Here is a 12,703-nt window from a genome sequence, read left to right as displayed (position 1 = left end):
ATAAATCCAAATTTTCTAAATTTCTCCAGTTAATTACTTACAATAAGGCAATTGTTTTTTGTATTACAAGTTTTCTGAAATAGCATGTTTTAATATGCAAATTATCCAATATCTCATTAAATATGCACATATTTTAACACATTTCAGGAATCGAAATCTGAACTTTTGATAAAGCCAGGTTCAAAATTATTGTTTCATTTTGTAGTCATATTAGTATCTAAGGCTTTTACAGAAGGGATATTGGATATCTCTTTTTATCACTCCATAAATCAGAAAATACTGTCAACAGCCCTAAAATATCAATTTTCGCCATGTTTTTATGTATACAATGTTGTATAATTCAGGCTATGAATGATATATGAACAAACCCTTCTGTAAAAGCCTTCATAATATTGATAGGAATATAACTGGAAGGTTTGGTGTATGTAAGTGCTACTGAAGTTGAAATTTCGAACTCGGAGTAGGAGAAAAAACTAATTTTGAGAAAACGACCTTTAAAGATTGCAGTGAGGCGCTAGCTAAACCCTCCTGTTCTTTGGATGACAGCTTGCGCATCAACACACTCCGTGAAGGTATTTCATGTTCGGGGTCATTTGTTTTTTGTATAACCTTGCTTCGTGCAAGTGACAATTGTTGTCGTCTTCTCTGTGAACGTTTTTTTCGCCGTTCTTTTGCCATTTTGAGATTTCAATTTCTAGCGGAAAGCTAACCAGGAAGTGTTTTAGCACAACACGTGACGCATCTGAACGAATCACGTTGTCAGAAATTGACACCAGCCAATGAGATTTTGTTTCTTGGTTTAAGACCCCTTTGTGCTTTCACGATTGGTTGCTGATACAAAGAAAATGACCATATTTGGATCTGATGAGATTGTGCAGGAGAGACGGAGCTTTCCAGCGATACCTCTGTTGACATGGTGCACACAGCGGTCGCGGCACTTTATGTTACGTTAGAATTAGGGCTGTCAGTCGATTAAAATATTTAATCGTGATTAATCGCATGATTGTCCATAGTTAATCGCAATTCAAAATCAATTGCTTGGTTTTCGTGAAATTAGCCTGTTTTCCTATTAAAGTGCACAGATTGATGCATCTCCACAGATCATCTTAAAGGCTTCGGAATCCCCCCCATTGTAGTTAAAAAAACTGTCAAAACTAGGGCCCCCAAACAGCATCTTGCATACGGCCCCCAAAAAGCTAAAAACGGCCCTGCATGCACCTTACAACAAGAGCCATTCAGCACCTAAGAGTTAGCCAGATTTATAAAATAAATTATAACAGTATTCATGAACTAATAACTGCTTAATTATTCATTAATACAGGATGTGTGGTATTTCAGCACTATCTACATTATAGTACGATTATATAATTATTAGGGAAGCACTCCTTAAAGGTTAATTAATTAATAATTCGTTCCTCAGCTGTTTATCAATAAGCTGATCATACATTTCTTAATAGCATTTGATAACACATTAAGCTATTAACGTATGGTTGTCAAGCAGTTCGTTTTGAAAGTAATCTGACCCAAATTCCCCACCCTGTTTCCGTGTTTGAAATGTGACTTGTGAATCAGTCAAAAATAAGGCTTTTTCAACTATATTTTATTGGATATGTCTGGAGTTTGTTATTGGTCATGTGTCTGTATTGTGCATGATCGCGTTCATGCTCATGCACGCGTGCGTATGTTTTATTCAAGTTTGAGTAGGTAAGGGGTCGTCAAAAAGTAACACTCCTTCATTCATCCGGATAACTCTTCTCTTTAATCTAAAAATAAAAATCCCACCTAATCTTTGCTGTTCACATGGAATACATTGCTGTATTAGAAAATGTTTTTTGAAGTAGATACGTTTTTATAAATATTCTTATGAGGTGGTGTGAGTATTTGCCTTTATATATACAGTCCATGGTATTTGCACACGCTCCCTGTGACGACTGAACCGTCCCTTCATACCTCGCGTGGCCAACGGCTCTTCTCCACCGATCGCTCGTTCATTGAATTACTGTTTTCAGCCTGTTCAGCGCGATTTACTGCACTAATCTGGAACCAACCAGGCCGGACTAGCTCATTTAACATCTGTTGTTTTGCACACACTTTTCCGGCCTTCTTTTCGTCTGACTGCAGCGTTGAGGCTTGCTTTCCTGGTCTCGCTGGCTGGGTTTGGTCGGGGAGGCAGGGGAAGTACGAAGCTGCTCCCGAGCTATGATGGAGCTAGAGTCGGCCAGTGGCAGAGGCGAGCTGGGGGCTGTGGGGGACTCGCTGCAGCCACAGACTCCCAGCAGGCACGAGAAGAGCCTGGGACTCCTCACCACTAAGTTTGTGACTTTACTACAGGAGGCGAAGGACGGAGTGCTGGATCTGAAAGCGGTGAGTATTCAGTAGTCTTTGTTGTTAGCTAGCACATGTCATTTTGAGCCTGCCTGCTGTCGTTAGTTTACATGCACTTTCGATAGCCTGCCTGTTAGCCTAGCCTAGCTGTGTGACAAACTAATTTGATTGGGTGACCCCTTTGCTAGTGTTTATAGTTTTAATTAACCTCTACCACTTTATTAACCTACTCTAAAATGCGCTGTCGTGGTATTTGGTCTTTCTGGAAATGAGGTTACAAAGTGAACTTTGAGAACACAGGTCAACTTCTCAGACTCTGCCCCCTGGAGATTCAGAGTTTAAAAAGTGGGTCAGCTTTTGTCGTTCCTTTCTAAGCAAACGCTTGTGCATCTTCACACATGAACAGCCTTTTTTCCTGATTGATAACGTCTTTGTCACTTAACGACATCCATTCAATGCGCTAGTTTCCGGTATGCAATCTAAATGCATATACTTTTAACCACAATGAATTAGCTTTGTAATTAAAGCTACATATCCATTAACCTACGTTAGCTATGTTTTTCACAGTCAAGGATCTTTTTAATTAACCTTCCCAGGAAATGATCACCCTTCCTGCTGAGAAGCATGTGGTGAGAGTCTATAAAGTTACTTATATAAGTAGTTTGTGTGTCAACTTCTAATAAGATGAAGTGGATCTGTTTCTGGCCATTTTCAGCAAATATCACTCGGCACAACATGGGGTTACTCTGATGGCAGACTTATACAAAATGCTAACCCTTGTCCTCCTGCAATATAAATAGAAACATTTAGAAAACCAACTGCCAGCCATGTTTTTCTCAACTGAATCCAGTAAACCAGATGGCAGCTTGACCAGCCAAGCATGACTTTTTACTGTGACCTCACTGACACTCATGTTGCCCCTCTGCTTTGTCTTTCACTTTCACCTGCCCATAACAACATACGGCATCCTTGAAAATGAAACAGACTGACGTAAAAGCAATTCAAATCAGCCTCTCCTCAATGAAACAGAATAATTGACAGACAAATAATATGTGTGTCTATCTTAAATAAAAGGCTTGGAAATATGGCCAAAATCTTATATCCCAATCATTTTGTACCTCAAAAACTATATGAATCATGATATAGCATTTTTGTATTGGTTATTAAACAAATAAATAGTCTAAACTCTAAACTAAATAATCACATGGTACATTTTATTTTTGTATTCTCCCGTGGGACTTGCATAGTTAACCAACAACAACTAGTATTTACTTTCCAAAAAGAGTATTTCACAGCAGATTTTCTGAGACAACTATTGCCTGTTATAATGACTTTATATAACATAATAATGTATCACAATATTTGATTATATCCCTATATAATTCCATCTGAAGACAATTACTATTATATTGAATTATAGCACCGCTCTAGCTCAAATGTTTAGAACCTTTTATAACACATATTTTACATACTCTAAGGTTTTATATAAAAGAGCTTAATTGTGTTTAGTATTAAAGATGGAAACGTTGCTCGGTCTAAAGTCTGTGTCTTGACATTGATGGATACATTGAAATGGCATTAGGGAAGATGTCTGGGTCTCTATCCTTTGGTGAAAAAGCCTGCACTTATCTGCACCAGCCATATGGTTAAACAGCAAGAGGTTGGGCTGAGGAGGAAGTTGAAATGACAGTCATACTGTTCCATGTGCGGCTCCAGGGCATTGAACTCACCGGCACAGATACAGTGGTCTCTCTCTGTCTGTGTCTTTAGATATGAGCCCACTAAATGATATACTGCCAGTCATCTTCACTGTTATTTTAATTGCTTTTGTCCTGCCTTCAGGCTGCAGACACCTTGGCCGTGCGGCAGAAACGACGAATCTATGATATCACTAATGTGTTGGAAGGAATTGGATTGATCGAGAAGAAGTCCAAGAACAGCATCCAATGGAAGTAAGTGTTCAGTCAATGTTTTATATATCTGAGAATCGCAAGACAAGTGGTTGATGTCACGTTATCCTTGTGTGTTCGCCTGTGTTAATGTGTGAACAACTGACTCTGACTCAGTGACTGTATGTCTCTAGTTGTAACAGTAGAGACATTAATGTTGAGGAGGGTGTGTAGCCATATGAAAAAGAATTAGAATCTAATTCTTATTTTTCATTATAGAACTGACCATAGGCTATGCATGTTGTATTTGTCACTTTTCTTGCAAGCTCTTCTCACGGGTAATCATTTCATAACAACGCTACTAGTAAATAAACATGAATAAAAAAGACGTTGCATGCTCATGGTCCTGCGAAGCTGACTGTTTGTCTGTGTGTTCCAGGGGCGTAGGTCCAGGATGTAACACCAGAGAGATAGCCGACAAGCTGATCGATCTGAAGGCCGAGCTAGATGACCTGGCTCTGAGGGAGAATGAGCTGGACCAGCAGAGAGTCTGGGTCCAACAGAGCATCAAGAACGTGACAGACGACTCTAACAACAGCCCATATCCTTTTTCATTTTCAATTCAAGATTCAAAGGTTTATTGTCATAACATCTACAAAACTATGGGGAATGATGTAATGTAATCCTTTACTGTTCAGTGTGTTTGTTTAAAACTAGAAATATATTTTTTAAGAGGCATCCTATGGTCAGTGCTGGTCCATCCGGTTAATTTGGTGTAAACATAGTCGCCACCTGATGGTTCTAGAAAGATTGTTGGGGGAAATGGTGCTCCTCCAAGCCCAGGCAGGCCATCCATTCTGATATTGAGTGGGTGTTTTTCTCAGACGTGATAACCCAAGAAGATGTTAATGAGCTGTTTTCACAACTTACAGACAGGGCCCCCCCAGCCAGAGAATCGTACAGTACTAAAGATCAATAGAGTATCCAAGGAATACACAATAGAATATATAAAGAATAAATGAAAAATCTCTACAGAAGACAAATACACTACAAAAACAGAAACGTATTGACATAGGTTATATACATCAAAAAGGCTTCAAATGTATTCAGTATTGTATATGTATGTTTGATTTGGGCGGTGGACATCACATCCTCTAGGGGGGTCCGGGGGTAAGATTTATTTTGAACATTTGAAAGTAAAATGCTTCAATCTGGTGCACTTCGAGCCTAGAGACTAGATCTAGGGAATACAACTCTAAAACACCCATATGAAAAGATCGGTTAACATTTTAATAATCAAATAAGTATGTGAACATAACCAATAACCTACCATAGCCAAAAACAAATAAATGTAACTTAGGCCTATTTTTTTTTTTTTTGTTCATTCATATCTTATTTTACCTAGTTAATATTTATTTATGCATATTGTTTTATCTCCAGTTTTAAACAATATTTTTGGTTTACTGTCCTATAGTATACATTGAAATGATTTCACCCACTGAGATAACTTAGACTAAAGTGAACTATCTAAACACTCAGAGTCCTTTACCTCACTGAGCCTCTCAGCCTCCACCCATGTTGTGGAAACATCTTCTTCTTATATCCGTTAGAGCAGCTAGCACCAGATGATAATAACAACAGCGGCGGTACCGGTGCACCCACTCTCTCGCTCACTCGCACTTTGGCTGTGAGCTGCGGGCGCCTGGTAAGCCAACATCCCCCACTCAGACAGGGCAAATTAAACGTGTAACCGGGGTGAAAAGGGTGTTACATTTACTTAATTATGAATATTGTCAAGGCCAAAAATTAGGATGAGCGCCAACGGTCAAAAATTTTTTTTTCCCTCCCAGATCTGGCGCCCTAGGCGACCGCCTATGCCAAAAACCAGCCCTGCTTACAGATAAACAGTTTATTTCCCCTTTTTATGTGTGACTATATCAGTAGAGCTGTGTAAGCCTATTGAACTACTGTAACCTTTTAACGATTTTTGGAAAACATTGAATCAATTTGTAGGCTCCTACATGTTGCTCTGACTTAAGACTGAAAAACAAGGACTACAGTGTCTAATATTTTTGCTTCAGTTCTGACTTGAGAGGGAATGTTTGGTCAAACACTTTGTGTTTTGTCTCATAGTGGCGTTTTGGCACTTTTAATGAGCACCACGGTCTCTGAACAAATGAGACACACTGGCTCTGTGCTCCCAGTGGGCCGGATGAACATGAATGAGTCCACTCAGGGTTAAAAGCTCTGTTCTCACTGTCCACTTTCCTCTTCTTGGAGAGCGCCATGTGTAATTATTTGTCTCTCCCTGTCTGCCGCTAACACGCCTGTTCACTCTCCTCTCCGCTTCTCTCCCTGTATCGCTAATTATTCTCTTCACTCACTTTCCTCTCCGCTTCTCTCTGCCGCGCTCTCATCTCTTCTTCTGTGTTTCTCTCCCTGTATCGCTCACTCGTCTCTTTCGCCCCCTGTCAGCGGCGGTTAAAATAGAATCGCCCCGTCAAAATTGAAATCCCCTATTAATGTATTGATTATAGGTCCAGGTCCGTATAGGTCGGTGCCTGGGTCCGGATCCGGACTGCGGTCCGCCTGTTGCCGACCCCTGGCAAAGAGCATCATCTGACACAAACGGCCCGTCTACACTACAGGCGTGAAAAAAGCTTGAAGCTGGGCGTGTCTGAGGCTTGGCGATTTTTTTGGGAGCAGCGTGACCAACAACCAATCACATGAATCTCCCGCCCCCGACATACAAAGCAATAGCAATGTTAAAACGAAGTAAACTTGATATAAAATCCCCAAACAGGCGAAAACCTACCAGTTTCACCCACTGTCTCTGCCACCTCCCTCCATGCCTGGTTCCTCCGGTTTGTATCCCGGTAGATGAACAGAGACTGATCATACAGCACCGGGTGATTCACTACCGCTATAATGAATTTTCCCTCCATTTTTTTGAATATGAGGAAATGACCTGCGTAGTCTCTCCCAGCATACACGCGGTTTGATTGGCTAGCGCTTGTACTGGCAGATTTTCATAAACGGGATTTCATTGGCTGACGCCAGCTTCGAGCAAGCATCGAGCCTCAAAAGTTGAACATTGTTCAACTTTTGAGGCCGATAGACGCTCGCGATGCTTGCAACGCCTTGCCATGCTACCCACAATGCAGTTCGGCGAAGTTTGAAAATATCCTACGTCACCCCATTCAAATGAATGGGCGAAGCGTTGAAAGCATTTTTTGACGCCTGTAGTGTAGACGGGCCGAAACCGTGACGCATATTAAAGAGGCCCTGTTATGCTTTTTTTGGGTTTTCCCTTTCCTGTAGTGTGTTTTTATATAGGGTTTTGTTCATGTAAATGGCCTGCAGACACTACAATCACCCTGAATGTATATTTGTGTCATTGATGTGTAATGCCAGCAAGCATATTGCTGAGATGATCATTATTGAAATTGGACCCTTAACCCCTTCATACTATGGCGTATATAAAACATGATGACCTCTGTGGAGCCTTCAAAGGTAATTATTTCAGATGCTCAGTCATTGTAGACAGTGTTCTCTTTCTGTGACCCACATTGACAGTCTCAAACACAGTTTCCCTCACCTGCCTGTCCTTCTTCCTCAGGTGATACACTCCTAGCGATCCGTGCTCCCATCGGCACACAGCTGGAGGTCCCCATCCCAGAATCGGTAAGTGATGAGCGTGCTTTTTCTGAGCTCCATTGCTCCAGCTACTGCGTCATCTCATGTCTTGGTTTCTGTGTTCTGGTCCAGATCCTCAACGGACAAAAGAAATACCAGATCCGTCTCAAGAGCTCATCAGGTCCCATCGAGGTCCTGCTGGTCAATAAGGACCCCTCCAGTGCCTCTCCCGTTGTTTTGCCCGTCCCTCCTCCAGATGACATCCTTCAAAGCCTCCCAGCGCTGACACCTACCTCTCAGACGCCCACTGCTGCCCCCCAGGTCCACGCTGATCTCCATTCAATAACTCTATTTGTACATTGACTATCAAAGACTGGATGTTCAGATGTCTGCCTTTATTGAAACTAATAAAGAGGAGTAGAAATAGACCCAAGGCAGCAGCATTTTGAGGTTATGTTTAAGTTAGTGTTCATAAATGATTTATCACTGTGGGGAAGAAAATAAAACGCTGACTTCTGCTTTTTATTGTCTTCATCATGCAATTTTTAATGACGTTCCTTCATCTTTCCACCATCAGGTCTCTAAAGCAGCCTCTATAAAACCTGCTCCACCCTCGGTTACAGCATCCAACCAGACAGCCTCAGTGACGGGTAACAATGATCTTCTTTTTTACTCCAGGAATTGGACTTTCCTAATGCAAAGAAAACAAATAAACATCCACAGTCCTTTGTTTTTGCTGTTGAATGTCCCACTGCACCTGTCTGCTGCAGTAATAAAGTGAAAGGAACCAGAATGATCTTATTTCCACTCTATTTGTTTCCTTTCAGAAGTGACGAGCACCACGCCACTCACGCCAACAACAGACACCCCCGCTACATTAACTCAGCAGCTCCAGTCTTCTGCCTCTTTGGACGGATCTGTGTCAGCTCCTGCCTCTTCACTGTTTGAACCTATTAAGTCAGATCCCTCTGAATGTGAGTTTTACCTTTTTCTGAAACTTTAATCTGAAATGTCTAAAGTAGAAATGTCTTGAGGTCAGGATGATGATGATGATGATGATGATGATGATGATGATGATGATGATTAATAATATGTTAGCTTGACCTGTTTTAACCATTTCACTTCTTGAAATTCATTTTTGTTGAGCTTCTTTTCTTTGAAGTTCAACCTCAGCTCCTATAATGCGTTTATATAGAACCGTGTAGCCAAAATCTAGATGCTCAGACTGTTGAGGCTTAAAAATGTCTCAATTGAAACTACTATTTTTGATCCCACAATTATTGCCTCGTAAAATAATGCATTTTTATAAAAACAGGCTTTCAATCTACAGCCCTCCTTTTGAAAAGGTTGTAATATTGAGCCATATTCTAAGGTTCGCCCTCTGAGGCAAATGGATGCTATTTTCCCGGCTGCAGTGTTGGATACAATTCACCAACATTCATGTTGCTGATGGTCATTGACATATTTTATACTTTAAATCCCCCTCGAATTTAGTAAACAAAACATTCAAATTCTGAGGGTTTTCAAAAATATTTGGTGTTAAGATCAGAACTGAAGTATCTTAAAAATATTTAACCTCTGTAAAAGTGGGCATTAATACTTAAGTGTTTTTTTGACAGGGACATGTTTTGTATATGCATAAGGACAGCAGAGGAACTTTTTAAAGTGAGGCACAAGGGTTTATTTGTTATTTCTTGCTGTTCTGTATCTGTATGGTTTATTGCACTTACTGTAAGTCGCTTGGGATAAAACCGTCAGCTAAATGTCATATATTATAATTTAGTGACTGACTATGTAGCTTAACTGTTTGTTGTTCTTCTTCTAGTGCTGGACTTTCCCAAAGAACTCTCAGATATGTTTGATCCAACAAAAGGTACACTCATCTTGATTATTATATTAATTACATATTTATGTCTCCCATTGTCAATGTGCTAGTTACCCGTTTACCTACCAGCTGATGGTCATTATTTTCTCTATCTCTGACAGAGATGATGAGTGGAGACCTTTTAGACGACTTGATGTCATCAGAAGGTGAGTTGCTTCACACACCATACCCTTCTTTTTTTTTTTGTGACCAACCTTTTATTGTTTTGTTTTTTTTGCCCTCACATAGGGACTTATATACACAGATACAAATTATATAGAAAATAATACAAAAAGAAAAAAAAGACACAGCATACCCTTCTAATAAAGTTGTACGACATGTCCGCTCCCCTAAGAGTGACTCCTGGAGGTCTCATCTTCTCTCTGTCTGTTTCGTCTGCAGTGTTCTCGCCACTCCTCCGTCTGTCCCCCCCGCCCAGCGACCACGACTACATTTACAACCTGGACGAGACAGAAGGGCTCTGCGACCTCTTCGACGTGCCCATCCTTAATCTCTGACCCCTAAAAATATTGTCAAGACTTGCTAATCTACCCTAGTGTGGCCCCTCGCTTACAGTGGAGGTGCGAAGAGGTGCAGGAAAGCCAATATGATGATGCGCGTTCAAGGACACCTCTGCACCGACACGATAAGCTGAGCTCAGTCAGACAGTAGCTCCTTGTACAGCCTCGTGAAGAAACACAGGCGAGAACAAAACATTTTTACTTACTGCCTTCTCAAGGAAACAGTCAAAACAAATGACAGATATTTCTATTTTTAGATCGTTATGTATGATAAAAACGTCATGTTTGTATATCAGCTTTCCCATGTGCTTGTGAGTGACTGGAGTTTGCATACCTGTGCGTCTGTGTGTGCTTGAGTTTTGTATTGAATGCTCTCTTGTGAGATGTCTCCAGCAGAAAAAGAGAAACCCTTTTCCTGTCAGGTAAAGAGTCCCGGCAGACTAACGGAGCCGCTCACGCATGGCTCGAGTCCAAACACCGCTGGTTAAATATGCACTGTCCTCATGTACATAGAGAATATATATTTTGTATTACCAGCAGATCACAAGACTATTGTGTGATAATGAACTACATTTTCAACACCGGCAGAGCAATAGTTTGCAAATAAACGAAGGTTCCAGACACAAATAATCATTCATGAAGTGCTTTGTTTTGAAATATGGGAATTTATCTTCATCAAACCTGTCAAAGTTTAAAGTGTTTTTGTGAACCAGTTAGAGAAAGAGGACATTTATTAAGTGTAGTTACTGCAGCTAACACACTTTGTGACACAAAGAGCCAAGGACCAAAATGATGCAGGGATGTAGTGGAGGGTTTAAGAAATGTACGTTTTTATAAATAAATACTTTTTAGATCAAGGAGTTTATTTAAATGAATGTCTCCTCCAACTGGTTCAATAGTGCCACTGCTGCTACGACAGGTCTGATTTTGTAACAACTGGAACACGTCATAAGAAAAGCTTTTCCCCCCCTCGCCAAAATGATTTCAATTATTATGTATATGAATACCATTGTACTCAGTTCATTTGTATGTAAAGGGTCATGTGTGTATTTTTACTGATGCACTGAATATAGTAACGATGTCATGAAAAACACTCCTGTATTTTTCTTGTTTTTGTATATTTTGCAAAGATTAAATTGTTTTCTCTGAAAAGACACACTGCTTATCAGTCTACATTTTATTTTTCAAACGCTTTTATTTTTCTCTGTGCATGGGGCAGGTGAGTCCAGGATGCGTTATTCATCTAAGTACAATATGGAGATTATTCATATTTCTACAGTGCTTCTTTTTATGTAATATCCTCCTGTTTTCGCCCTGGATGTGTTGTACTGTTTATATCCTTACCGCTTGTATAGAATAGCATTTATTTTTTATTCTGGATATAAATATTATAACTGCTACTAATTCAGGGCTACACTTCATAGCTTTTGAATTTCAAACACAAAACCTGCTGCTTAATCAAAGCATCCTGTGTCATTGTTGCACTTCACATCACACATCATCTTATCTGGTCCGATCAGGAGCCAGTCATTGTGTTTGGACAGTGCCAGGGAGTTCAACAGTACTGGGGGCAATGGATTCTGTGTGAGACTCGATCCTACTATTGCCAAGCTGTAGATGCATCAAACGAAACAAAATAAAAACTCTTCTCTGATATTCTTTTGTGAATTGTATAGTTTCCTTGGTTCCTTGTACACTCAACATAATGTCAGTTGTACACTTGAATGGCAGGTTACTATAGAGCTATTTATAGAAGTCAGTGGTGTTGGCATCTGATCATGAAGGCTTTTTCTCCAATTGTGCTCATGCATTTATCAAATGAACGCAGTTTCCACATATTTATACACTCATGGTTAACAATGAAGGTATGACACTTCTGAGATCTCCCTTAACATTGGTCAACAATGACAGTCAGTATATGCTTCAAAGACTACATCTTTTTAAAGCCTTATGTTATGATGCAAGAGGAAATCCTTTACATGCATAGCAAACATACTCATAATGTATTGGTTTGATGCCAAAATATAATTTATTTTGTAGTTAAGTGTGCATTTCCTTGCTGACCATCTTATTGCAACACCCAGTGTGAGTTTAGTTGCCCTTCCTCTGATCATTTCAGCTCCCTACAGTCAAATGTATATGATAACTACAAATATATAGTTATATACAAAAAGGGACATCACGTGCAGGACTGCATTTCCTTGTAATCAGTTCAGTGAGGTAGGAGGTGGTTGATACTAGTAAAGTATCAATAAATATCTCTGGATACAGTCAGACAAGCTCTTGGCGACTGAAGTGACAGCAGGGGGCGGCTGTACCCAGCCGTACCCGACCCGGAACCTTGATTTAGTTCATCTACTACTTCTTGGACATTTGAAAGAAAAACTGTTTTGAATCAACATAAACGGCAGCAGCGTTTCCAGAATTGATATGATTTCTCCTTCAAAGTAAAAGCCCTTTGTCATACT

The 12,703-nt window shown here is 40.1% G+C and overlaps 1 protein-coding gene across 1 annotated transcript; it reads left to right on the top strand.

Moving 5' to 3' along the window:
- The first annotated feature begins 1,935 nt into the window (after positions 1–1,935).
- Positions 1,936–11,891, top strand: e2f4 (E2F transcription factor 4). Its single transcript, XM_034210687.1, has 11 exons — positions 1,936–2,364; positions 4,168–4,277; positions 4,654–4,815; positions 7,684–7,727; positions 7,834–7,898; positions 7,983–8,171; positions 8,428–8,500; positions 8,678–8,824; positions 9,676–9,723; positions 9,837–9,881; positions 10,117–11,891. Exons 1-11 carry the CDS (start codon positions 2,200–2,202, stop codon positions 10,230–10,232), a joined length of 1,164 nt encoding a protein of 387 aa, XP_034066578.1. The 5' UTR covers positions 1,936–2,199; the 3' UTR covers positions 10,233–11,891.
- Positions 11,892–12,703: the final 812 nt, after the last annotated feature.

This window comes from Gymnodraco acuticeps, unplaced genomic scaffold, assembly GCF_902827175.1.
Source record: "Gymnodraco acuticeps unplaced genomic scaffold, fGymAcu1.1, whole genome shotgun sequence".
Taxonomy (NCBI): Eukaryota; Metazoa; Chordata; class Actinopteri; order Perciformes; family Bathydraconidae; genus Gymnodraco; species Gymnodraco acuticeps.
This window is presented reverse-complemented; position numbering and strand designations above follow the sequence as displayed.

Coding starts and splice junctions, on each gene's coding strand:
- e2f4 (XM_034210687.1), top strand. CDS start 2,200: ATGATGGAGCTAGAGTCGGCCAGTGGCAGAGGCGAGCTGGGGGCTGTG. Junction 8,825..9,675: donor TAAGTCAGATCCCTCTGAAT/GTGAGTTTTACC, acceptor TTCTTCTTCTAG/TGCTGGACTTTCCCAAAGAA. Junction 9,724..9,836: donor TATGTTTGATCCAACAAAAG/GTACACTCATCT, acceptor TATCTCTGACAG/AGATGATGAGTGGAGACCTT.